This window comes from Ranitomeya variabilis, chromosome 6, assembly GCF_051348905.1.
Source record: "Ranitomeya variabilis isolate aRanVar5 chromosome 6, aRanVar5.hap1, whole genome shotgun sequence".
Classification (NCBI taxonomy): domain Eukaryota; kingdom Metazoa; phylum Chordata; class Amphibia; order Anura; family Dendrobatidae; genus Ranitomeya; species Ranitomeya variabilis.
Genome location: NC_135237.1, coordinates 149,441,373 through 149,468,117, shown reverse-complemented (window position 1 = coordinate 149,468,117; position 26,745 = coordinate 149,441,373). Strand labels below are relative to the sequence as shown.

Here is a 26,745-nt window from a genome sequence, read left to right as displayed (position 1 = left end):
GCATAAGAAAATATTCAACCCCTCCCCCTTGGCTTTTTACATTTTAACATGTGTGTGAATATGTTGTAATCCGATTTGTGTGTGATGCATCAGCACTAAATAGTCTAAATTGGTTAAGTGAGAAAAATATAGGCATAAATTAAATTTATGGGATCAAATAACTAAAAAATTGTCATGTGCATAAGGTGTCACCCCTTTTGCTATGAAGCCACTAAAAACGTCTGGTGCAAATAATTACCTTCATTGGTCACATGTTTAGTGATACAGGTATAAATATACTTACGTCTAATTCATTAATTGTGGTAAAATTGTCTTTTATCTTGTGATGCCAACTTTTTTCCACTTTTTTTCTCGTTTCCAAGCCATATACTTTTTCCCATTGTCCTGTCTCACTGTATATAGTCCTTGTAATTCCAGAACTTAAAACCCAACGCCAGTTTTTGGGCAGTGTATTCAGCCTTCCTTTCAGACAACTGCTACAAAATCCAAGTCCCATGGCAGCAGGACCCATTCTTCATATAGGGAAACCCTACAAAATATTAAATAAGAGCCGTCATACAATATGTCACACCAAATATAAGGGACATGCGAGACATCAAATGATATTTTATTGAAACATGCATTAATAGCACTGGGAATGCAAGACTTACATAATAGTCCATAGGAATCCTATGCGACAACATAAATGAAAAGGTACACAATTTTTCACTATACATTGTGCTTTAATTCCTCACCAGGTTTTAAAATGAGGTTTGTTTAGTGTCGGTGAATGCGTCCGGGCAATTATTCTGGTAAAATGAGCCCCAATAACAACAACCAAACCATTATAGCCAATGGAGTCCTTTGAGTGCCATTTATATCCATTGAAAAGTGGATTTGTTTTCGGCAAGGTTTCTGCTTCTTTGTTCCTAGAATAAACAGAATTGCCAAACGCAAGTGTGAACAGAGCCACAGCAAAGATCTGTCTGCTAAACAGCCTGGGCTCTAGACTGGAGGAGATTGTGGAAACCCTCAGGTTGGTGCTCCTGATGACTGACCGTTCAGACCAGCGCATTGTTTCACTGCTGGCCCAAACTGGCACGCGCCCTGCTGCTAGGAGAGGCGCACAGAGGTACTGAAGAAGACCTAACCCAGTGATCTGGACAACTTCCGAGCAGCTATCCTGAGAAAGGTGCTCTGCAGACCAGACCTAAATGGAGCGCCAGAGAACCTGCATGGTCTATGCTCCATTTATTGTCTATGGGACAGACAAGTGCAGCGTTCAGCTAGTCTCACGGACAATTAATGGCTTGGATGCCACACAGCCCCGTTATCAGGATTGCTGTTGGTCCCAGCATTCAGAGCCTTAGTGATCAACGTTACCCCCCATCCCATGACTACGGGACAACTTGTGTTTTTATAGTAACCCTGTAAGGAGACTGTAAGAGAAGAGAAAAACAAATACATTTTTCAGAAACAGCTAAATTCTTATCCTTGAACCTTGCATGGTATTGCACGGCTAATCCATTCAAGCTAATCATTTAATTTCCCTTTAGGAAAAATTGTGGCAAAAATGGCAGCAAGAACGCAACTTGGGAATAAACCATTAAATGATCACTGTCATTCAACAAACTACAGTATATATAAGTTAATAGCACAAGTAAATAAAATAAAAACACTTTGTATTACAACTTATCACAGGAATCGGATTTTCTACTTTTATGAGACACTTCTCCCCTTTCCCTCCTCAAGAATCAGCTAAACGGTCACTCACTGAAGATAAGGTGAATGACCTTCTCATTGATGGATGAGAATACGGCTGCTTGTTAAAGTTTACGGAAAGAGGGTGTGGAAAGAGCACAGGCACCAGCACACGCAGACAAATACTGCTGCTGGATTCACAGCTACACTACTAAGTACTACTGTATAATGTCCTCCATGCTGCTGCTTGTGAACACTCACATGTCTGTGTGTACTGTTTATGGGAGACAATATATCAGCTAGTCTCCACCCACTAGCTTCCAAAATAGGGAAAAATAGGAAAAAAAAAATTTAAATTTTGCACCCAATTTTTTTTAAAGGTTATAGAGTTGTATGCATTTTTGCCATGTTGATTTTATGCTGCTTGGGCTATTTACCGTTTTACGGTGACCCCTAAAAAACAAAATTCAATATAAATATTGATAGTCTCCTACCTCCCACTGTGTGATCATTTATACCAAACTGTATTTTAGCACATATTACACAATCATCAGGCCCAAGACACCAAATTTTTTACACTAGTAAGTAAACAGACTTGAAAAGTTGCATAACATTGGCGCAACTTGATGCTGCGCAAAATTTTTGTGTCTTTTGGCGATCTCACACCATTTTTGCCCAGCTCTGACAAAGTGAGTGGAACTAGGGCAAATGATGCTGCTCGTAACGAATTTGAAAAGAAGAGGCATTTGCTAGGCCACAAATCTTACTCCATCAAGGACTAAAGGACATCTCCTCATCAAGACTGGCGTGAAGAGTGCCGGGCTTGATGAATCGGGCCCATTATCTTCTCCTTCTGTGTTATATTTGTTCCTTCCAATAATAAGGTAATCAAAGCCCCAATCTAGGCTATAATATCTATAAAGCCCCCACACACTTTAAGCTGGTTGTTGGCCAAATTATGGGTTGTTTGGCTGGCAGTTCTCCCTCACACACAGCAGTGCTTGCTTTGCCGAGTATTCGTTTTCTCAGAGAGCCGATGACAGACTCCTGTAGCGGCGGCTTATCTTACGGAGAAAATTAATGTGTCCACACATACAGACTGTTGGCCCAATCCATCAATATTGGGGTCAAACTTACCCTTTCTCTTCACTGTTCCTAAAATGGTACTTCTCAATTTCAGCAGCAGCATGAAATATTAGGCCGAATTCTGATGTTGGTGAAACACAGTTCAAGAACAAACCGTCATTTCCTAAACTGAGCACATGTACAGTACAGACCAAAAGTTTGGACACACCTTCTCATTTAAAGATTTTTCTGTATTTTCATGACTATGAAAATTGTACATTCACACTGAAGGCATCAAAACTATGAATTAACACATGTGGAATTATATACTTAACAAAAAAGTGTGAAACAACTGAAATTATGTCTTATATTCTAGGTTCTTCAAAGTAGCCACCTTTTGCTTTGATGACTGCTTTGCACACTCTTGGCATTCTCTTGATGAGTTTCAAGAGGTAGTCACCGGGAATGGTTTCCACTTCACAGGTGTGCCCTGTCAGGTTTAAGTGGGATTTCTTGCCTTATAAATGGGGTTGGGACCATCAGTTGTGTTGTGCAGAAGTCTGGTGGATACACAGCTGATAGTCCTACTGAATAGACTGTTAGAATTTGTATTATGGCAAGAAAAAAGCAGCTAAGTAAAAAAAAAACCGAGTGGCCATCATTACTTTAAGAAATGAAGGTCAGTCAGTCCGAAAAATTGGGAAAACTTTGAAAGTGTCCCCAAGTGCAGTGGCAAAAACCATCAAGCGCTACAAAGAAACTGGCTCACATGAGGACCGCCTCAGGAAAGGAAGACCAAGAGTCACCTCTGCTTCTGAGGATAAATTTATCTGAGTCACCAGCCTCAGAAATCGCAGGTTAACAGCAGCTCAGATTAGAGACCAGGTCAATGCCACACAGAGTTCTAGCAGCAGACACATCTCTACAACAACTGTTAAGAGGAGACTTTATGCAGCAGGCCTTCATGGTAAAATAGCTGCTAGGAAACCACTGCTAAGGACAGGCAACAAGCAGAAGAGACCTGTTTGGGCTAAAGAACACAAGGAATGGACATGTGGTGGAAATCTGTGCTTTGGTCTGATGAGTCCAAATTTGAGATCTTTGGTTCCAACCACCGTGTCTTTGTGCGACGCAGAAAAGGTGAACGGATGGACTCTACATGCCTGGTTCCCACCGTGAAGCATGGAGGAGGAGGTGTGATGGTGTGGGGGTGCTTTGCTGGTGACACTGTTGGGGATGTATTCAAAATTGAAGGCATACTGAACCAGCATGGCTACCACAGCATCTTACAGCGGCATGCTATTTCATCCGGTTTGCATTTAGTTGGACCATCATTTATTTTTCAACAGGACAATGACCCCAAACACACCTCCAAGCTGTGTAAGGGCTATTTGACCAAGAAGGAGAGTGATGGCGTGCTACGCCAGATGACCTGGCCTCCACAGTCACCAGACCTGAACCCAATCGAGATGGTTTGGGGTGAGCTGGACCGCAGAGTGAAGGCAAAAAGGCCAACAAGTGCTAAGCATCTCTGGGAACTCCTTCAAGATTGTTGGAAGACCATTCTTGATGACTACCTCTTAAAGCTCATCAAGAGAATGCCAAGAGTGTGCAAAGCAGTCATCAAAGCAAAAGGTGGCTACTTTGAAGAACCTAGAATATAAGACATATTTTCAGTTGTTTCACACTTTTTTATTAAGTATATAATTCCACATGTGTTAATTCATAGTTGTGATGCCTTCAGTGTGAATGTACAATTTTCATAGTCATGAAAATACAGAAAAATCTTAAAATGAGAAGGTGTGTCCAAACTTTTGGTCTGTACTGTATATATGAGACTGCTGATTTCTGTCAGTCCTAAAGTTGTGGTCTGTACTCAGCCCATGACATATGGATGGGTGAATTTGGGGCATATAAAGTGTGGTAGCGTGCAATGCACTAGGAAGATCAACTTTGTAACTCACCAAAAATTGCCATGGATCCACAGTAATGACACTTAAAACATGGATTTTATGCTCATTATTTACAAATCTTGGTGAACTACATAAGGCTTTGATAACCATCACTTGCTTACTGAGCGTAAAAACCCATTGTTAGGGTATATTCCCATGTAGCAGATAGACTAGTTAACCCCTCATGACCAGACAATTTTCCTTGTTTTCTCCCCTTCTTGCAAGAGCCATGACTTTATTGTTTTTATGCCAACATAGACATGACAGGTTGTTTTTTTTTTCAGAACTGGTTGTAGTTTTGGATGGTGTTCACACAAAACCCATTCATACAAATAAAGACAAATCAATTTTGTTGAAATAAAATGGCCATGAAGTTTATTTTGAGTTACATAAATTCTCAATAATATAATAAATAATTTGCTCAGATAAAATTGTCCAAAAATTCCAAAACTCCAATAAAACCAATCCACCCATAGAATGGGCGATTTTCCCACAAATAAAGACATCACGACAGTAGGGACATAATAATAATTTATCTTCTTTTCTTCATACACCCGACGGAATGGAGAGAGAACTACCAAGCAGGGACTTCTATACTTTAAAAAAGTCCACCAAAGCAGTAATCCTCCAATAGCAAGCTGTTAAAAAGGCGCCAACAGAACTAGTCAGAACCGGATTGAACTGCTCCTGAGGTAATCAGAGATAACTTAGAGACCTCTGCTTGACCTTTCAGAGATAAAACAGCTGAAGTAAAAGACATACAGTAATTAGGCTACTTTCACACTTCCGTCTTTATAAAGACGTTGCAATGCGTTGTTCTGTGCAAAAAAACGCATCCTGCAAAGTTGCCCACAGGATGCGTTTTTTGCATAGACTTGTATCACCGACGCATCACGACGTATGGAAACACGTTCCATACGTCGTGGCGCTGGATGCGTCGGTAATTGGCGGACCGTCGTCACAAAAAAAGTTCAATGTAACTTTTTTTGTGCGACGAGTCCGTCATTTTCAACCGCGCATGCGCGGCCGAAACTCCGCCCCCTCCTCCCCGAAACTCATAATGGGCAGCGGATGCGTCTGAAAACTGCATCCGCCGCCCACGTTGGGCACTATTTGCACAACATCCGTCGGTACATCGGGCCGACAGTTTGATACGGCCCCGTACCGACGGAAATGTGAAAAAGGCCTAAAATGAAGGCTATTCAAGGTTTATGAGACCCCCCTTATATTTTTATGTATTTGGGTGGGGGAATAACATTACGTGGTAAAATATCCTTACAATATGATTCTGCATTTCAATAAGACATTGGCAACTCCAAACTTCACAGTTTTTCTTATATTTTTGTGGTGAAACATTTTTTTTCATACAAATCTTGAAATACTGTTTAAGCGCCAGTCTTTGAAACCCATAACTTTTTTTTCCTGTTGATGGACCTATTTTTATTTTTTTTTTATAGCCCACCTAATAATTTTATTTACACCATTTTGGGGTGGATACAATGTTTTAATTTAACTGCATCTCTTTGGGGAAGTGCTGGAACCAAAAAAAAATAGCAATTATGACATTTTAAAATGTTTTCTTTGTGGTGTACAGTTTAACGTAGTTTAAATACCGTATTTTTCAGATTATAAGACGCACTTTTTCCCCTCCAAATTTGAGCGGAAAATAGGGGTGCGTTTTATAATCAGCAGTGAGTTTACTGGGGGTCGGAGGATGTAGGGTCGCTGCTTTAGGAGTGGGCCGATGCTGCAGTGCCTGGGATCTCAATCTGCACATGAGCCACCTCCGGCAGCCATTTTCCTGAAGCCCATATCAGGGATCTCATAGGGAAAATTCACTCCGCTCACTGATGCCGACACCTTCTGAGATCCCAGGCAGAGCAGGAAATAATTAAAGGACATGATCATGTTAATGTAAGTAAAGCAAAATATTATAATACAGACGCCCCTCCTCTCAAGCATTGTGGCCGTCCTTCCATAGTTTACTTCTCTGCTTCTAAGGCTACGTTCACATTTGCGGTCAGCGCCGCAGCGTCGGGCGCCGCAGCGTCGCCGCATGCGTCATGCGCCCCTATATTTAACATGGGGGCGCATGGACATGCGTTGTGCTGCGTTTTGCGCCGCATGGCTGCAAGCGTTGGACGCAAGAAACGCATCAAGTTGCATTTTTTTTGCGTCCAACTTTCGGCCAAAAAGGACGCATGCGGCGCAAAACGCAGCGTTTTAGCGTGCGTTTTGCCGCGTTTTTGTTTGCGTTGTGCGCTGCGGCGCCGACGCTGTGGCGCACAACGCAAGTGTGAACGTAGCCTAAGCTGTACGTACATGCAGAATTGTATTTCAGCATTTCCTATTTGTACCATTTTATTCTCTGTGAACTCATCATGACATTTATATAATTCATGTGAGAGACACAGCAGTAATGGGCTAAAACCATGAGCTCTTATAGTAGGAGCTCAGAAGATTACAGGCCCTGCGTATTAGTCTTCATTCACACAGTCGTGTCAGGTTTCTTCTTGATTATTATCTTTAAGAGACTGAATAAGCCAAACACACATCAGTTTTAAAACCGGGTCACAGACTCAGAACATGCCCTATTCTGATCAGAATTTGCGACTCAGCCTCGGGCCATTAAAGGCTATGGGGAGCCTTGTGAAACAGATGAATCTAGATAGACAATGTTTGTTTGTTTGTCAGTTTTCCTATGCGAATTTCATCCATTTTCAACTGACTCATTAAGGGTCAATGGATATAAAAAGTTCAAATATTCTGCCTGCTTAAGTGAAAAAAAATGGGATGGGTAGAAAAAAAAAATCATGTCTCTCAAATGGTTACACTCACACTGATGTGTGAATCTAGCCCACCGGAGCGGCTGATGATCAGCCAAGACATTCAGGAGAACAATACTGTGGAGTCTTGCTGGATTATGAGCAAAAGACCCACTAATATCGGGTAGTGAAAACCCATCATTTACATGAATATTCTAGACTTTGAGCTCTAGCGGACAATTGTATGGTAAATGGGATGTTTTTTAAGAAAATCTTGTTCTCGAACTGGGTCACAGAGACATGCATTTTCTAGGACACTCATTTTCAGCTTTTGCTAGCCTGTTCCTAACTGTAGATCTCAGAGGGGCAAGGCAACAATCCAAATTCCAAGGGTCGCAATAAAATGTAAAACCACAGTAACACCCAAAACGAAGACAGTCAGTGCACCCAATGAGGTGCCAACAATAACGTCCCCATTATAATGCTCCCGGTAATATTCCCCCTTGATAAAGTTATTAGCTACAGTATTCTCAGTAAATATGTCCCTTGTTTGACATGAAGTGCCGGAGCCTAAGGATGTGGGTGAGCGCTGGAGCCTGAAGATGCGGGTGAGTGCAGGAGCCTGAGGATGCAGGTGCGCATTGGAGTTGAGGATGCAGATGAGAGCGGGAACTTGAGGATGCGGATGAGCGCTGAAGCCTAAGGACGCGGGTAAGCGCGACTGACTGTGCCTGAGGACGCGGGGGTAAGCGCGCCGGAGCCTGAGGATGCGGGTAAGCGCGCCAGAGCCTGAGGACGCGGGTAAGCGCGCCGGAGCCTGAGGACGCGGGTAAGCGCACCAGAGCCTGAGGACGCAGGTAAGCGCGCCGAATCCTGAGGACGCAGGTAAGCGCGCCGAATCCTGAGGACGCGGGTATGCGCGCCGGAGCCTGAGGATGCGGGAAAGTGCGCCGGAGCCTGAGGACGCGGGTAAGCGCGCTGGAGCCTGAAGACGCGGGTAAGCACCGAAGCCAGAGGATGTGGGCGTTTCCTGGTGGCTCAGGTACATCGTCCAGGTTGTGCAATAAAGGGATCAGCAAGTGAAGCAGTGTAATAACTGCGAGCCCCGATACAACTTTATGGATAAAATTATAATGTGCAGCATATTTTATTTCAATGCTGCCAAGGGTCGGCCATACAATTGTAAAGGTGGTGAAACATCTGGTTATACACTGAGTGAAACATTTGAGATTCTGGCATCATCCACAACCTTTTTGGCTGTGTTGGCACATGTCAGTTTTCTCTTTCCAGTAGCTATATGCCTTTGATGTATACAACAGAGAAACAATTCAGGCAGGTTATCCTTTTGGTCTGGTGGGTGCAGTTTGATCTACCGTGGATCCACACATTAACTTACCCTGTCCGTTGGGCTAATCACCATCTGGCTACCGGCTTCCATTTTTTTTTTATTGAGATCAATGGAAAGCAGTTTGTGGGTGTGTATTGTCTGTGGTACCTGCAGAAATTTGTATGAAGATACTATTTGGAAGGTATAGGAACAGTTCTTCCATTTCTATCCTGGTCCACGGGAAACCAGAACCTAACTACACTCAATGGCCCTGGGACATTTCACCAGTGAAGTCTTGGCTTACAAAAGAGCAATGTTTTCTCGGTGAGATAAGCAGCCTGAGAAGTCCGAGGTTCTCTTGTAAAGAACACTGGAGCACTCGGCAGAGGGAGCGTAATGTGTATGAAAGTCGGGTGAGATAGCTGAGAGATGAGCCATCAGCAGCACTACCTTCAGCCAACAGGTATGTTGTGTACGGGGCACTATAGACTCAGTTTACATCACGTTCAAGCAAAAACAGCCGTGTTTCTTTCCAGGATAATTCTGCAATGAAAACTGTATTTAAATACACTACTCTAATATAGGTAAAAACAATGGATGCCAAAAGGATAATGTTATGGCATCTATCATATAGGGGCATAGCTGTGAGGGGCAAAATTGGGTTTAACCCCTTCATGACCTTGGGATTTTCCGTTTTTCCGTGTTCGTTTTTCCCTCCCCTCCTTCCCAGAGCCATAACTTTTTTATTTTTTCGTCAATTTGGCCATGTGAGGGCTTATTTTTTGCGGGACGAGTTGTACTTTTGAACAACATCATTGGTTTTACCATGTCGTGTACTAGAAAACGGGAAAAAAATTCCAAGTGCGGTGAAATTGCAAAAAAAGTGCAATCCCACACTTGTTTTTTGTTTGGATTTTTTGCTAGGTTCACTAAATTCACTAAATGCTAAAACTGACCTGCCATCATGATTCTTCAGGTCAGTACGAGTTCATAGACACCTAACATGAAAAGGTTATTTTTTATCTAAGTGGTGAAAGAAAATTCCAAACTTTGCTAAAAAAAAAAAAAATTGCGCTATTTTCCGATACTCGTAGCATCTCCATTTTATATGATCTGGGGTCGGTTGAGGGCTTATTTTTTGCGTGCCGAGCTGGCGTTTTTAATGATAGCATTTTGGTGCAGATACGTTCTTTTGATCGCCCGTTATTGCATTTTAATGCAATGTCGCGGCGACCAAAAAAACGTTATTCTGGCGTTTCAAATTTTTTTCTCGCTACGCCGTTTAGCAATCAGGTTAATGCTTTTTTTTTATTGATAGATCGGGTGATTCTGAACGCGGCGATACCAAATATGTGTAGGTTTGATTTTTTTATTGATTTATTTTGATTGGGGCGAAAGGGGGGTGATTTAAACTTTTATATATTTTTTATTTTTTTCAAATTTTTTTTACTTTTTTTTTTTTTTACTTTTGCCATGCTTCAATAGCCTTCATAGGAGGCTAGAAGCAGGCACCACTCGATCGGCTCTGCTACATAGCAGCGATCTGATGTTCGCTGCTATGCAGCAGAATTGCAGGTGTGCTGTGAGCGCCGTCCACAGGGTGGCGCTCACAGCTGCCGGGGATCAGTAACCACAGAGGTCTCAAGGACCTCTATGGTTACTATTCTGAAGCATCGTCGACCTCCGATCATGTGACGGGGGTCAGCGATGCGATCATTTCCGGCCGCCCGGCCGGAAGCGGTAGTTAAATGCCGCTGTCTGCGTTTGACAGCGGCATTTAACTAGTTAATAGGCGCGGGCAGATCGCGATTCTGCACGCGCCTATTACGGGCACATGTCAGCTGTTCAAAACAGCTGACATGTCCCGGCTTTGATGCGGGCTCACCGCCGGAGCCCGCATCAAAGCGGGGCTTCTGACCTCGGACGTACTATCCCGTCCGAAGACAGAAAGGGGTTAAAGTGCCCAGGGAATAGCTACTTTGCCCTAAGCAAGGGATGTCAAATTCAAATACACAGCGGGTCAAAATTAAAAGCTTGGGCAAAGTCGTGGGCCAACCTTGATACTTATAGAAAAAAATGTCTATAATTAAGGACGTTTTTTCTCATCATATATAAAAATGAACATTTTTATATGGAACCAAACTTCAAGGGGTTGTCCCATGAACAAAGTGAGTGTTAATTAATAGTTCTTAAAATAAAATATTGGAATAATACGTTATGTAAGAGAAGTAATTAGCATATGGCCCAATTTAAATGTGTAATAACAAAGGAGAAAAAACCTTCACTAATACAAATAATAAAGTATGATGCCAACAAATGTAATTCCGAACACCATGATATCCCTACAATGAATTCCTCCACAATACCCTGTACACGCACGTTATGATGACCCTACTGTACCCCTCCTCCCCAATCCCACTGACAAAGAATGATGACTCCATCAGTCAGATTCTCCAACTGTAATTCCCACACAGAGACAAGTCGTTTCCAAGGTGCCAGAGAGATGATTCTATTCTATTCCTTCATTCATCCAAAATCCATCATAAAAGCAAAGTTTCGGCCAACAAGCGGCCTTTTTCAAGCATAAATAAAATGTCAGATGAAACTAACATACATGCAACACACAGAGCCATTTTATATCTGGGAACCAATGGAACACCCCAATATGAAAGCACCAATCAGGGAACATCTCTCAAACTTAGGCTACTTTCACACTAGCGCTGTGTGACGTATGTCGCAATGCGTCGTTTTGGAGAAAAAACGCATCCTGCTAAGTTGCCCGCAGGATGCGTTTTTTCTCCATAGACTTGCATTAGCGACGCATTGCGTCGTGTTTTGGCGTTCCATGTAACTTTTTTTGTGCGTTGCGTCTGCCATTTTCAACCGTGCATGTGCATCCGCTGCCCACGTCTTGCAGCGTCCGTCGGTACGACGCATTGCGATCAGTGTGAAAGTAGCCTTCAGTGTAATGGCTCCTGTCAGTGCATCAGAGAAGGGTGCATCCAATTTGGGGTTGATGGCTCCTCCCACACCACCTGTATGCATGCCTGGCGCTCTGATGTGGAAATATCATGTGCCTCTACTGCACCACGTGGGCTAGTGACCGCCATTTCTATAGTCATGTGGATAGATGTCATAGAGCAATGGCTCCTCACATGATGAATGATTTTCAAGAGAACTCGTCACCCCCCAGGGCGTTTTTAAGTAAGAGAGCCACCTTCAGTAGCACTAAGGCTGCATTCTGTGAAGTTGGTATGCGGCGCAATTTATGAAAGTGAATATTTCAGTGTTACTAGGGATCAGAAACATAAGAGCCACCTTCACAGAATGCAGCCTTAGGCTACGTTCACATTTGCGTTGCTGGGCGCAGCGTCGTCGACGCATACCGACGCATGCGTCATGCGCCCCTATCTTTAACATGTGGGGGCGCATGGACATGCGCCCGTATGCGTTGTACTGCGTTTTACGACGCATGCATCACGCCGAAAGTCCCGATCTGTAGGATCTTATGACAACGCATGCGTCGCAAAACGCTGCGTTGTGTACATGCGTTGTTGGTTGCGTCGCGTCTCCGACGCTGCGCCCAACAATGCAAATGTGAACATAGCCTTAGTGCTGCTAAAGGTGGCTCTTTTACTTAAAAACGCCCTGGGGACGTGACAAGTTCCCTTTAATACGGTGAACCTGTGGTCCCCACGTCTCTTCAAAAAGGGCGCTATCTTCTGCTTAGATAAAGCCACATAGTACCACCATACAGTCACGGTCTATGAAAATGTGCACTAGTCACATAAATTAATCAATTTTTATATATAGATAAGTCATATAATGCTGTGTTGTGATCAGCCATTATTAGTCACTATGGACCTAATAACTACCACTATTATAACACATTCATGTATGGTACATATTACTATGTTAACCCCTTCACCCCCAAGGGTGGTTTGCACGTTAATGACCGGACCAATTTCTACAACTCTGACCACTGTCCCTTTAGGAAGTTATAACTCTGGAACGCTTCAACGGATCCTGGTGATTCTGACACTGTTTTCTCGTGACATATTGTACTTCATGATAGTGGTAAAATTTCTTTGATATTACCTGCGTTTATTTGTGAAAATAAAAACGGAATTTGGCGAAAATTTTGAACATTTCGCAATTTTCCAACTTTGAATTTTTATGCCCTTAAATCACAGAGATATGTCACACAAAATACATAATAAGTAACATTTCCCACATGTCTACTTTACATCAGCACAATTTTGGAACCAACATTTTTTTTTGTTAGGGAGTTATAAGGGTTAAAAGTTGATCAGCAATTTCTAATTTTTACACCACCATTTTTTTTTAGGGACCACATCTCATTTGAAGTCATTTTGAGGGGTCTATATGATAGAAAATAACCAAGTGTGACACCATTCTAAAAACTGCACCCCTCAAGGTGCTCAAAACCACATTCAAGAAGTTTATTAACCCTTCAGGTGTTTCACAGGAATTTTTGGAGCGTTTAAATAAAAATGAACATTTAACTTTTTTTCCACACAAAATTTACTTCAGCTCCAATTTGTTTTATTTTACCAAGGGTAACAGGAGAAAATGGACCCCAAAAGATGTTGTACAATTTGTCCTGAGTACGCCGATACCCCATATGTGGGGGTAAACCACTGTTTGGGCGCATGACAGAGCTCGGAAGCGAAGGAGCGCCATTTGACTTTTCAATGCAAAATTGACTGGAATTGAGATGGGACGCCATGTTGCGTTTGGAGAGCCCCTGATGTGCCTAAACATTGAAACCCCCACAAGTGACACCATTTTGGAAAGTAGACCCCCTAAGGAACTTATCTAGATGTGTGGTGAGCACTTTGACCCACCAAGTGCTTCACAGAAGTTTATAATGCAGAACCGTAAAAATAAAAAATCATATTACTTCACAAAAATTATCTTTTTGCCCCCAATTTTTTATTTTCCCAAGGGTAAGAGAAGAAATTGGACCCCAAAAGTTGTTGTACAATTTGTCCTGAGTACGCTGATACCCCATATGTGGGGGTAAACCACTGTTTGGGCGCATGGGAGAGCTCGGAAGGGAAGGAGCGCTGTTTGACTTTTCACTGCAAAATTGACAGGAATTGAGATGGGACGCCATGTTGCGTTTGGAGAGCCACTGATGTGCCTAAACATTGAAACCCCCCCACAAGTGACACTATTTTGGAAAGTAGACCCCCCAAGGAACTTATCTAGTTGTGTTGTGAGAACTTTGACCCACCAAGTGTTTCACTACAGTTTATAACGCAGAGCCGTGAAAATAAAAAAAAAAAAATTTCCCCCCAAAATTATTTTTTAGCCCCCAGTTTTGTATTTTCCCAAGGGTAACAGGGGAAATTGGACCCCAAAAGTTGTTGTCCAATTTGTCTTGAGTACGCTGATACCCCATATGTGGGGGGGAACCACCGTTTGGGCGCATGGGAGGGCTCGGAAGGGAAGGAGCGCCATTTGGAATGCAGACTTAGATGGAATGGTCTGCAGGCGTCACATTGCGTTTGCAGAGCCCCTAATGTACCTAAACAGTAGAAACCCCCCACAAGTGACACCATTATGGAAAGTAGACCCCTAAGGAACTCATCTAGATGTGTTGTGAGAGCTTTGATCCCCCAAGTGTTTCACTACAGTTTATAACGCAGAGCCATGCAAATAAAAAATATATATTTTTTTCCACAAAAATTATTTTTTAGCCCCTAGTTTTGTATTTTCCCAAGGGTAACAGGAGAAATTGGACCCCAAAAGTTGTTCTCCAATGCGTTCCGAGTACGCTGATACCCCATATGTTGGCGTAAACCCCTGTTTGGGCGCACCGGAGAGCTCGGAAGGGAAGGAGCACTGTTTTACTTTTTCAACGCAGAATTGGCTGGAATTGAGATCGGACGCAATGTCACGTTTGGAGAGCCCCTGATGTGCCTAAACAATGGAAACCCCCCAATTATAACTGAAACCCTAATCCAAACACATCCCTAACCCTAATCCCAATGGTAACCCTAACCACACCTCTAACCCAGACACACCCCTAACCCTAATCCCAACCTATTCCCAACCGTAAATGTAATCCAAACCCTAACCCTAACTTTAGCCCCATCCCTAACTGTAGCCTTAACCCTAGCCCCAACCCTAACTGTAGCCTTAACCCTAGCCCCAACCCTAACTGTAGCCCTAGCCCTAACCCTAACTTTAGCCCCAACCCTAAATGTAGCCTTAACCCTAGCCCCAACACTAACCCTAGCCCTAGCCCTAACGGGAAAATGGAAATAAATACATTTTTTAAATTTATTTAATTTTTCCCTAACTAAGCGGGTGATGAAGGTGGGTTTGATTTACTTTTATAGCGGGTTTTTTAGCGGATTTTTATGATTGGCAGCCGTCACTCACTGAAAGACGCTTTTTATTGCAAAAAATATTTTTTGCGTTACCACATTTTGAGAGCTATAATTTTTCCATATTTTGGTCCACAGAGTCATGTGAGGTCTTGTTTTTTGCGGGACGAGTTGACGTTTTTATTGGTAACATGTTCGGGCACGGGAGATTTTTTGATCGCTTTTTATTCCGATTTTTGTGAGGCAGAATGACCAAAAACCAGCTATTCATGAATTTCTTTTGGGGGAGGCGTTTATACCGTTCCGCGTTTGGTAAAATGGATAAAGCAGTTTTATTCTTCGGGTCAGTGCGATTACAGCGATACCTCATTTATATCATTTTTTTATGTTTTGGCGCTTTTATACGATGAAAACTATTTTAGAGAAAAAATAATTATTTTGGCATCGCTTTATTCTGAGGACTATAACTTTTATATTTTTTCGCTGATGTATGGCGGCTCGTTTTTGACGTTTTCAGCGGTACCATGGTTATTTATATCTGTCTTTTTGATCGCGTGCTATTCTTTTTGTTTGGCGGTATGAGAATAAAGCATTGTTTTTCGTCTCGTTTTTTTTTTTTTTATACGGTGTTGACTGAAGGGGTTAACTAGTGATATAGTTTTATAGGTGGAGTCGTTACAGACGCGGCGATACTAAATATGTGTACTTTTATTGTTTGATTTTTTTTTTATTTAGACAAAGAAATGTATTTTCCACATGTGTCAGCGCCGGCCGTAAAGCAGAGCACAGCGGTGACGTCACCGCTGCTGCCGGCGCTGACACATTCAGTCAGTGCAGGAGCTCTCGGCAGCAGCGCGTAACCCTGTGGACGCCGGGGGACGTGACAGACCTCAGAATGTATGTAGTGTTTTTTTTTTTTACTTTCACAATGGTAACCAGGGTAAATATCGGGTTACTAAGCGCGGCCCTGCGCTTAGTAACCCGATATTTACCCTGGTTACAAGTGAACACATCGCTGGATCGGCGTCACACACGCCGATCCAGCGATGACAGCGGGTGATCAAGCGACAAAATAAAGTTCTGGACTTCTAGCTCCGACCAGCGATATCATAGCGGGATCCAGATCGCTGCTGCGTGTCAAACACAACGAGATCGCTATCCAGGACGCTGCAACGTCACGGATCGTCGTCGTTCTCGCTGCAAAGTCGCTTAGTGTGAAGGTACCTTTACTGTGATCTTTGGGAGGCAGAATGAAAAAATCAACATCAGGTGAAGAATTGGTTTTATTTATTTTGATGCCGTTCCTTGTGCAGTATAAGTGATTAGGCGACTTTATTCTTCGGGTTGGTACTATTACAGCGATACCAGAATTTTATCGAGTTTTTATGTTTGGCTGCTGTTACACACTAAAAGATGCTTTTCATTGCAAACAATAGTTTTTGCGTCACCACATTTTGAGAGCTATAATTTTTCCATATTTCGTCCAACAGAGTCATATGATTGCTTGTTTTTTGCAGGATGAGCTGACGTTTTTATTGGAACCATTTTCAGGCTCACTTTTTTTTATTGCTTTCTATTCCGATTTTTGAGAGGCAGAATAAACAAAAAACAACAATTCAGGAATTACTTTTTGCTTTTTTTGCGGTTAAGTGCATGGTAAAATTTGTGAATTTTTTTTACATTAGTCATTTTGATTGTGTTTTATTCCACTTCTTGTTCTGCAGAATGATGATAAAGCATTGTGTTTTTTTGCCTCAGTTTTTTATTATTTTACGGTGTTCACTAAAGGGGTTAACTAGTGGGACAGTTTCATAGGTCAGGTTGTTTTGGACGCGTCAATACCAAATGTGTACAATATATGTTTTTTTTTATTAGTATTTTGTGATTACTTTTTTTTCTTATGATTTTCCAACTTTTTCACTTTTTTTTTTTTAATTAGTCCCACTAATGGACTTTCACGTTCTGCAGTCTGATCGCTGTTAGGGTATAGCAATGCAGTAACATTGCTATACCTTGTAGCCTGTCAGCCCTCCTGACACAAGTTAGTGCCTGGTGACCCGGATGTTGTCATGATGATATCGGGTCACCATGGCAGCGATCGGGCCCCCCGCTTTGACGTTGCAGGGGTGCCGATCCAAGGGCAGAGGGCTTTCTTCCCTCTGCCTGCTCGCTAAATGCTGCAATCGTAGCATTTAGGGGGTTACAGTGCTGGGAGCGGTGTGGGCACTGCTCCTGGCAATGAGAGTCGGGTGTCAGCTGTCAGAATCAGCTGACACCAGGCAGCGATCGTGCACACACAGCCTCTGTGATCGCAAAATCGCCTGAAAGCATCCATACGTCCAAGGTCAGTAAGCACCAGCTGGCCTGGTCGTACTGATACATCTAAGGTCAAGAAGGGGTTAATGTTGTATTCATTTAAAGGGAACCTGTCACTGTGAATAATGCTGTTAACCTGTAGATGTGTGGTTAATCTGCAGGTTAACAGCGTTATTATACCGAATGCTGGTGGAGAGAATAAAGATCATTTTCTCCCATCTACATTCGGTTATGTGCAGGCACCGGACAGCAGCATAATGCCGTTAACCTGCAGATTAGGGCCAGGTCAATGCCGGGGGCTTCTGACTGCAGCTTGCTGAATCCTAAAGGTAGGTCCACATGACCGTACTTTCGGACTAAGTGCTCTCTGTGAAAAAATAGACAGGACATAAACCAATGTTATTCAATCGTGCAATGCAGACAAGCATTTTTTTCCATCGACTGAATGGGAGTGTGAAGAAAAAAAAAATTGCAGTATGCATTCTTTACTTCCATATGCTGCATGAGAATTTCCCATTGTAGTCTATGAATGCTCAACAACAAAAAAAAACAGATTCCATATGTATAGCATCCGATACAGATACAGTGCAATTCTGTAATATAGGAAGCTGTACATGGTCCTGTAAATGATTAATAGCTGCTGTAAAAAAAATAGATTGTGTACAGGCAGCACAAGGATGACAAGTGAGAAAAATCATCCTAATATTCAGGATGAAAGCCTGATGATTTTTTTATACACTCGTGTGACCTTAACCCTTTTTTTTATTCACTTACCAATATTTGTAAAAAGTATTTCTCCGGTATTTGTACACCAGAAGAAGGAGCGACTCCAAAACACAGAACAGGTGTCAGTCGTCAATTATATGTTCCACTCCTAGTTTTGGCATACAAACACTGATGCACAATACCGATGTGTGAACAAGCCCTCAGAATGTACAATATGCACACTGTCAGGATTCTGGTGTTTGCCTGCACGGAGGGCGTCACGTGACTTCTCATGGGTGCTTTCCAATCAATCTTTGAGAGAAGTAGGAAAACAAACAAGTCAGCATGTGACCAGAAGTATGCAAATTGCAAGTGTCAGGTCATGTGATCACCACTCCAGCAGGCAAACAGGGCGGAATCCTGAGAGTGAGAAATTCATGGCTGGCCTGGAAAACAGGTCTAACTGAATTATCATGGCAGTGCTGGGTTCCTTCTTCCATTTATTCATCTATACACCCCTACATGTCAGCCAAATTTCACCAGGTGTCACTGCTACATCGTAGCGCAATACAAGTGGATAGGACCACCTTGAGCCCCATCCTGTCCTCACTGCTGGCAGTGTCACTGAGCCAAACAAACATCAGTTTCAAAATGGATCTGTGGCTCCGGTCAGCAAGACTCGGAACACGTCCTATACTCATCCATTTTACAGATCAGACTTGGCCGCTAGTCTATGTGGGTCCGTGTAAAACAGATGACACTGGAGACAGACTTGGTACCACAGTCTCCCATCCAAGTTTCATCCATTTTTTTACAGATTCATTATTGGGAGTCAATAGATAAAAGAGTTCAGTCTGTCTGCTCCAGTGAATACAAATGGGTGAGAAAAAAAAAAAAGCAATGAGGATGACACCGGAGGAGGTCCGTATCTCTAGGATGGGAACACTGATCTGGGAATGCAGACTTAGGCTGCGTTCACATGTTCAAATTTTTAGAAACAATTTTTTTAAATCTGGAAGTGAATACAAATAATAAGACGTCTCAGACCCCCAGATGTCTGACACATTTTTAGGTATGGTTTCAAGACTGCATCAGAAAACCTGAATGTGGAAAGAATCCCTCAGACTGTGTAAGGCCTCTGCCACACATCCTGACATTACGGATACTGGAAACACCAGTACCAGATATATCGGTGTCCGTGTGTCTAACACGTGTGTCGCACCAGTATCACATGTACCGGCGCCTGAGAAAAGCCACCACAGTTCACATCACTGTCCCCTGCTCTCCCTAAGATCAGCGCGAGCAGTGGACGTTGTTGAGATGTAGCGTCTGTCTACATCAAGTGTAAAATTAATTTTAAAAAAAAATCACATTATACTCACCTTTTAAAACTTGTTCATTGACAATTTTTAGTTTTTTCTTAATTTTACACCTGATGTAGACAGTAGGGACTACTACTCTCAGCATTGTCCCCTGCTCGCGCTGATCTCAGGGAGAGCAGTGGCAGCGATGAGTTGTCTTTAGCACCGGGGTAAGTGAGAACAGCAGCGCTGCTTCCCCGGCGCCGGGACGTATCACACTGATGACACAGGGACATTATCTGCGTGTCATCAGTGTGCGGGATGTTTTTCGGCCTGTGCTGCTAAACAATGGACATATGTGTGTTTTGCCCACAGACACAGGGTCCATAGAAACACACTGACATGTGCACTGAGTGTAAGTGTCTCCGGTACGTGTGAAACCTGTCACAAGTACCAGACAAGCTGATGTGTGACACCGGGATGGTAACACCCAATTGTCAATTTATTCATAAGTTTCCAGGAGCAATAACAGAGGAACAGCACAGGTCTGGGAGAAGAGGCCCCAGATGTGGGGACAGAAGGCCGGCCACTGTACGCCCCTCCCCAGCCTGTATACGGGGGCTCTCCTCTCTGTAGATTAGAGCGTCTAGTGTGATAATCCGCTGTACCCGAGTCCCTCCCACAGCCCTAACACAGGAGCAGTGCCCGCACAGGAGGGAGTCTGCAGCACAGGAGGGAGTCTGCAGCACAGGAGGGAGTCTGCAGCACAGGAGGGAGTCTGCAGCACAGGACGGAGTCTGCAGCACAGGACGGAGTCTGCAGCACAGGACGGAGTCTGCAGCACAGGAGGGAGTCTGCAGCACACGCACCTTCCCATACATTCCCCTCAGGTGACCAATGCTACGAGTCTTCATACATGAGAGAGGACACACAAGCCACTGGGGATACATGGTGCTGCATTCCCTCCGCTGAGACTTGTAGTTCCACACAGTACACAGAAGATACTCCCCAACGCATCTCTGTGACCCCGGGATCTATCAGTGACGTTACACGCTGCACGCACATGTCCTACCTCAGGAGTGACAGTTCCTGGTGAGCGGAAGGACCTTACATGACGTCACGTCTACGTGCCGGTCACATGTGTGGGAGGAGTCAGTGTGCTATGGGCGGTAGAGGTGCTGTGTGTGTGTGGGCGGGTGATAGGTGATGAGTAGCGGAGCCCGGTCACACACTGCAGTGCGCACAGCACATACTGAGCGCAGCCACCGGTATGGGGCGGGATACAGCGCTACATTGTCACACACAGCTCTATACCGTCAGCTCCATGGTACAGACACACAGCTCTGCACCGTCAGCTCCATGGTACAGACACACACACAGCTCTGCACCGTCAGCTCCATGGTACAGACACACACACAGCTCTGCACCGTCAGCTCCATGGTACAGACACACACACAGCTCTGCACCGTCAGCTCCATGGTACAGACACACACACAGCTCTGCACCGTCAGCTCCATGGTACAGACACACACACAGCTCTGCACCGTCAGCTCCATGGTACAGACACACACAGCTCTGCACCGTCAGCTCCATGGTACAGACACACATAGCTCTGCACCGTCATCTCCATGGTACAGACACACAGCTCTGCACCGTCATCTCCATGGTACAGACACACAGCTCTGCACCGTCAGCTCCATGGTACAGACACACACAGCTCTGCACCGTCAGCTCCATGGTACAGACACACATAGCTCTGCACCGTCAGCTCCATGGTACAGACACACACACAGCTCTGCACCGTCAGCTCCATGGTACAGACACACACACAGCTCTGCACCGTCAGCTCCATGGTACAGACACACATAGCTCTGCACCGTCAGCTCCATGGTACAGATACACAGCACTGCACCGTCAGCTCCATGGTACAGACACACACACAGCTCTGCACCGTCAGCTCCATGGTACAGACACACACAGCTCTGCACCGTCAGCTCCATGGTACAGACACACATAGCTCTGCACCGTCATCTCCATGGTACAGACACACAGCTCTGCACCGTCATCTCCATGGTACAGACACACAGCTCTGCACCGTCAGCTCCATGGTACAGACACACACAGCTCTGCACCGTCAGCTCCATGGTACAGAGACACACAGCTCTGCACCGTCAGCTCCATGGTACAGACACACAGCTCTGCACCGTCAGCTCCATGGTACAGACACACACACATAGCTCTGCACCGTCATCTCCATGGTACAGAGACACACAGCTCTGCACCGTCAGCTCCATGGTACAGATACACAGCACTGCACCGTCAGCTCCATGGTACAGACACACACACAGCTCTGCACCGTCAGCTCCATGGTACAGACACACACAGCTCTGCACCGTCAGGTGCATGGTACAGACACACACAGCTCTGCACCGTCAGGTGCATGGTACAGACACACACAGCTCTGCACCGTGAGGTCCATGGTACAGACACACACACATCTCTGCACCATCAGCTCCATGGTACAGACACACACACAGCTCTGCACCGTCAGGTCCATGGTACAGACACACACAGCTCTGCACCGTGAGGTCCATGGTACAGACACACACACATCTCTGCACCGTCAGCTCCATGGTACAGACACACACACAGCTCTGCACCGTCAGGTCCATGGTACAGACACACACAGCTCTGCACCGTGAGGTCCATGGTACAGACACACACACAGCTCTGCACCGTCAAGTCCATGGTACAGACACAGCTCTGCACCGTGAGGTCCATGGTACAGACACACAGCTCTGCACCGTGAGGTCCATGGTACAGACACACATAGCTCTGCACCGTCAGGTCCATGGTACAAGTACACACACATCTCTGCACCGTCAGCTCCATGGTACAGACACACACACAGCTCTGCACCGTCAGGTCCATGGTACAGACACACACAGCTCTGCACCGTCAGGTCCATGGTACAGGCACACACAGCTCTGCACCGTCAGGTCCATGGTACAGACACACACACAGCTCTGCACCGTCAGGTCCATGGTACAGACACACACAGCTCTGCACCGTGAGGTCCATGGTACAGACACACACACAGCTCTGCACCGTCAGGTCCATGGTACAAGTACACACACATCTCTGCACCGTGAGGTCCATGGTACAGACACACACACAGCTCTGCACCGTCAGGTCCATGGTACAGACACACACAGCTCTGCACCGTGAGGTCCATGGTACAGACACACACACAGCTCTGCACCGTCAGGTCCATGGTACAAGTACACACACATCTCTGCACCATCAGCTCCATGGTACAGACACACACACAGCTCTGCACCGTCAGGTCCATGGTACAGACACACACAGCTCTGCACCATCAGGTCCATGGTACAGACACACATAGCTCTTCACCGTCAGGTACATGATACAGACATGCAAAGCTTTGCACCATCAGGTCCATGGTACAGATACACAGCTCTGCACCGTCTGGTCCATGGTACAGATACACAGCTCTGCACCGTCAGGTCCATGGTACAGATAAACAGCTCTGCACCGTCAGGTCCATGGTACAGATACATAGATCTGCACCGTCAGGTCCATGGTACATATACACAGCTCTGCACCGTCAGGTCCATGGTACAGACACTCATAGCTCTGCACCGTCAGGTACATGATACAGACACACAAAGCTTTGCACCATCAGGTCCATGGTACAGATACACAGCTCTGCACCGTCAGGTCCATGGTACAGATACACAGCTCTGCACCGTCAGGTCCATGGTACAGATACATAGATCTGCACCGTCAGGTCCATGGTACAGATAAACAGCTCTGCACCGTCAGGTCCATGGTACAGATACATAGCTCTGCACCATCAGGTCCATGGTACAGATACACAGCTCTGTTATCTCCTTGTGCTATGACTTCATTTCTCACCGTCTACAACACAATTCTCTTCGTGTCCTTTCCTAGGATGCTGCCGCACGTGGGGCAGGCACTGCTCTGTGTTTTTCTATCTTACTTGGCCGCTGACAGGATCCCACCCCTGTCAGGGACCCTCTGTCTGCAGCTCCGATGTTCCTCCTTTTCCCTCTGTCTGCCTGACAGGAACTCACTGGGTCAAGCCCAGGCAGCGTCTCACTAACTTCCTATCCAGCCCACCAGTTTTACCCTTCTGTGAGGAGTACCCTAATAGATAGGAGTGTAGCTCCCCCTGGTGGATTGGAGTGTGAAGTGTGGTGTATGGTTTGTGATACCTGGAAAGAAGAGCTCCTTTATTGCCTTCAGACGTAATATCACCCTCCCTGGTGGGAGAATGACATTACTACAACGACCAGGACTCTGGGGAGCTGCACAAGCGCATGACAAATCCCGCCCGTCAGCACCCATGTCACATGATGGCGGGTCACCTATGGGTCTGCAGCAAACCCCTGTGGTTGTCATTGCTTGATTGCTATGAGCGCCGTCCAGCGGTCGGCGCTCATAGCAAGTGAGCATTTTTGCTACACACAGGCTATCTGATTATCGCCTGTGTGTGGCATAAGCAATCGGATGATCGCAGCTTATACTCTCTCATGGAGACTGTTGAAGCAAGTTAAAAGTAAAACAAAAAGGGTTTTAAAAATATATAAAAAATTTAGAAAAAGTTCAAATCTTCCCCATTCGCCCCATTCAAAATAAAACAATAAAAATAGCTGATCTATCAATATAAAAAGAATTAATCCCATTGGTAAGCGACATAGCAAAAACACCAGAATTGCATTTTTTTTTGGTCGCCACAACATTGGATTACAATGCAATAATGGACGATCAAAAGATTGTATATAACTCAAGATGGTATCATAAAAAATATCAGCTCGGCACGCAAACAAGGCTACTTTCACACTGATCCGTCGCAATGCGTCGGGCCGACGTACCGACGGACACTGTGAAATACTGCAAGACATGGGCAGCGAATGCAGTTTTACAACGCATCCGCTGCCCATTCTGCAGTCCGGGGAGCAGGGGGCGGAGTTTCGGCCACACATGAGTCCTCTGGCTCCTCTTCAGATAGCGATGAAGGGGGCCAACCATGCTTTCTAACGGAAAACACGGATAGACTGGTAAAAGCAGTCAGGACTACAATGGGCCTAAAAGACGAAAAAGCGACCAGGTCCTTAGAAGATGTTAAGTTTGGGGGTCTGGAGGAAAGAAGGAAGCGCACATTCCCCGTTAACGCTAGGGTAAAGGTGCTTATAGAGAAGGAGTGGAAGGAGCCTGAAAAATCTGGTAGCCTCCCCTCATCTTCTAAAAGAAGGTATCTCTTCAAGGAAAAAGACTCAGAAGGGTGGGCTAAAATCCCTATAATTGATGGAGCTGTAGCCAGGTCATCTAAAAAGTTGTCCCTGCCCTTAGAGGACTCAGGCATGTTAAAAGACCCATTGGACAAAAAGGCGGATGGGTTCTCGAGACACACCTGGGAAGCGGCTGCAGGGGGTCTAAAACCAGCAATAGCCGGGACATGTACTGCCCACTCCCTTATGGTCTGGCTGCAACAGATAGAGGAACAACTAAAAACTCAGGTACCGAGAGAAGAGATCCTAGCCAATTTGGCATTGGTACATGGAGCAGCAGCCTTCCTAGCGGATTCCTCAACAGATTCCGTAAGACTGGCAGCTAGAACAGCAGGCCTGTCTAATGCAGCTAGGCGCGCCTTATGGTTAAACAGGTGCCCTGGTGACCTACCTTCAAAGAATTGACTTTGTTCCATCCCGTGTGACGGTCAATTCCTCTTTGGTCTTTGGTCAAAAACTGGAGGAGATTTTAGAGAAAGCAGGATAGAAAGAAGGAATTCCCTCTCTTTCCGGTGGGTATTAGAAAACCTTCCTTTCTGAGAGGAAAATTTAATAGAGGCTACCCCCGGGAGATAGAAGTAACTGAGACTTCAGAGATAGGAAAGGATCTGGGTACATGTTTAAAGGACCCTCTACATCATCTAAAAAGCCCTCCCAATGACATCAGGCCAGAGGTAGGGGGAAGACTTTCTTTCTTTTTCCCTGCCTGGGTAAATATCTCCCCCAGTCGTTGGGTATTGAGTGTCATCAAAGACAGCCTAAAATAGACTTTATTCGTCCACCCTGACAGACGTTTGTTTTGACACCCCACAGAAAATCCCAAGGAGAACAATTAGCCTTGGAAGCGGAAGTGTCGGGACTGGTGCTAAAACAGGTTCTCCTAGAAGTCCCGAGGGAGGAGGAAGAGAGAGGGTTTTATTCCCCTCTCTTTTTGATAGAAAAAACAGATGATTCGCTAAGGACTATTGTCAACTTGAGGAAACTCAATCGGTCAGTAGTGAATTGCTCCTTCAAAATGGAGTCGGTAAATACGGCGATAAAAATGTTGTTCCAGGACTGCTTCATGGCAGTTATAGACTTGAAAGACGCTTATTATCATGTCCCAATCCATTGGGACTATCAAAAATTCCTGACACAGGTCAGGCACTACCAGTATGCAGCCCTCCCATTCGGGTTGTCTATAGCGCCAAGGATATTTACCAAGCTAATGTCAGAAGTCATGCCCTTCCTCCGTTCTCGAGATGTAGTTATCGTACCGTACCTGGATGACTTCCTTATAATAGGGAGGTCGGTGGATCACTGTTTAAAACAAATAGAAGTGAATGCGAACCTAACAGTATTGGGTTGGAAGATAAATATCCTCAAGTTGAGGTTAGCACCAGAGAAAGTTCAGTCCTTCCTCTGGTTGGTTCTAGACTCCAGGCGCCAGCTCTGTCTCCTACCGGAAAACAAAATAATCAAAATACAGAGTCTTGTGTCTACGGCAATACTGCAGCCTGTAATGAGACTAAGAAAGGGATGTCCCTGCTGGGATCACTAACATCCTATATACCCGCTGTGAGCTGGGCACAATTTCACCTGAGACAACTACAGTGGGAGGTCCTATCAGCACAAAAATTGTTGAAAGGGCATTAAGAGGGAAAAGTACACCTTTCAGTGGGCATGAGAGATTCCCTAATCTGGTGGACTGTAAGGGATCATTTGGCGTCAGTGGTTAACACCGACAGAGGAAGTGATCACGACGGACGCAAGCGGTTCGGGATAGGGTGCACATCTAGGGGCCCTCTCGATACAGGGGTTCTGGTCCCCACTAGAAAGAGATCAGACGTCGAATGTAAGAGAGTTGTGGGCTGTAGAAAAAGCCTTAAAACATTTCCTCCCTATCCTTCAGGGTCGTCAAACCAGAATCATGTCGGACAATTATGCATTGGTGGCTTAT

General features: G+C 44.8%; 1 protein-coding gene across 2 annotated transcripts in view; it reads right to left on the bottom strand.

The window, feature by feature from the left end:
• LARS2 (leucyl-tRNA synthetase 2, mitochondrial) overlaps positions 1-20,626 on the bottom strand; it is a 266,084-nt gene extending 245,458 nt beyond the window's left edge. Inside the window, exons 1-2 of one of the 2 annotated variants that reach the window (XM_077269111.1) lie at positions 20,543-20,626; positions 284-529 (exon numbers count right to left, since the gene is read on the bottom strand). In XM_077269111.1, coding sequence (XP_077125226.1) covers positions 284-511 — 228 coding nt within the window. In that variant the 5' untranslated portion in view covers positions 512-529; positions 20,543-20,626. Of the gene's footprint in view, positions 1-283; positions 530-20,339; positions 20,360-20,542 lie in introns of those variants that run through there. The other variant, XM_077269112.1, reaches the window with a different exon arrangement.
• Between the last annotated feature and the right edge of the window lie 6,119 nt (positions 20,627-26,745).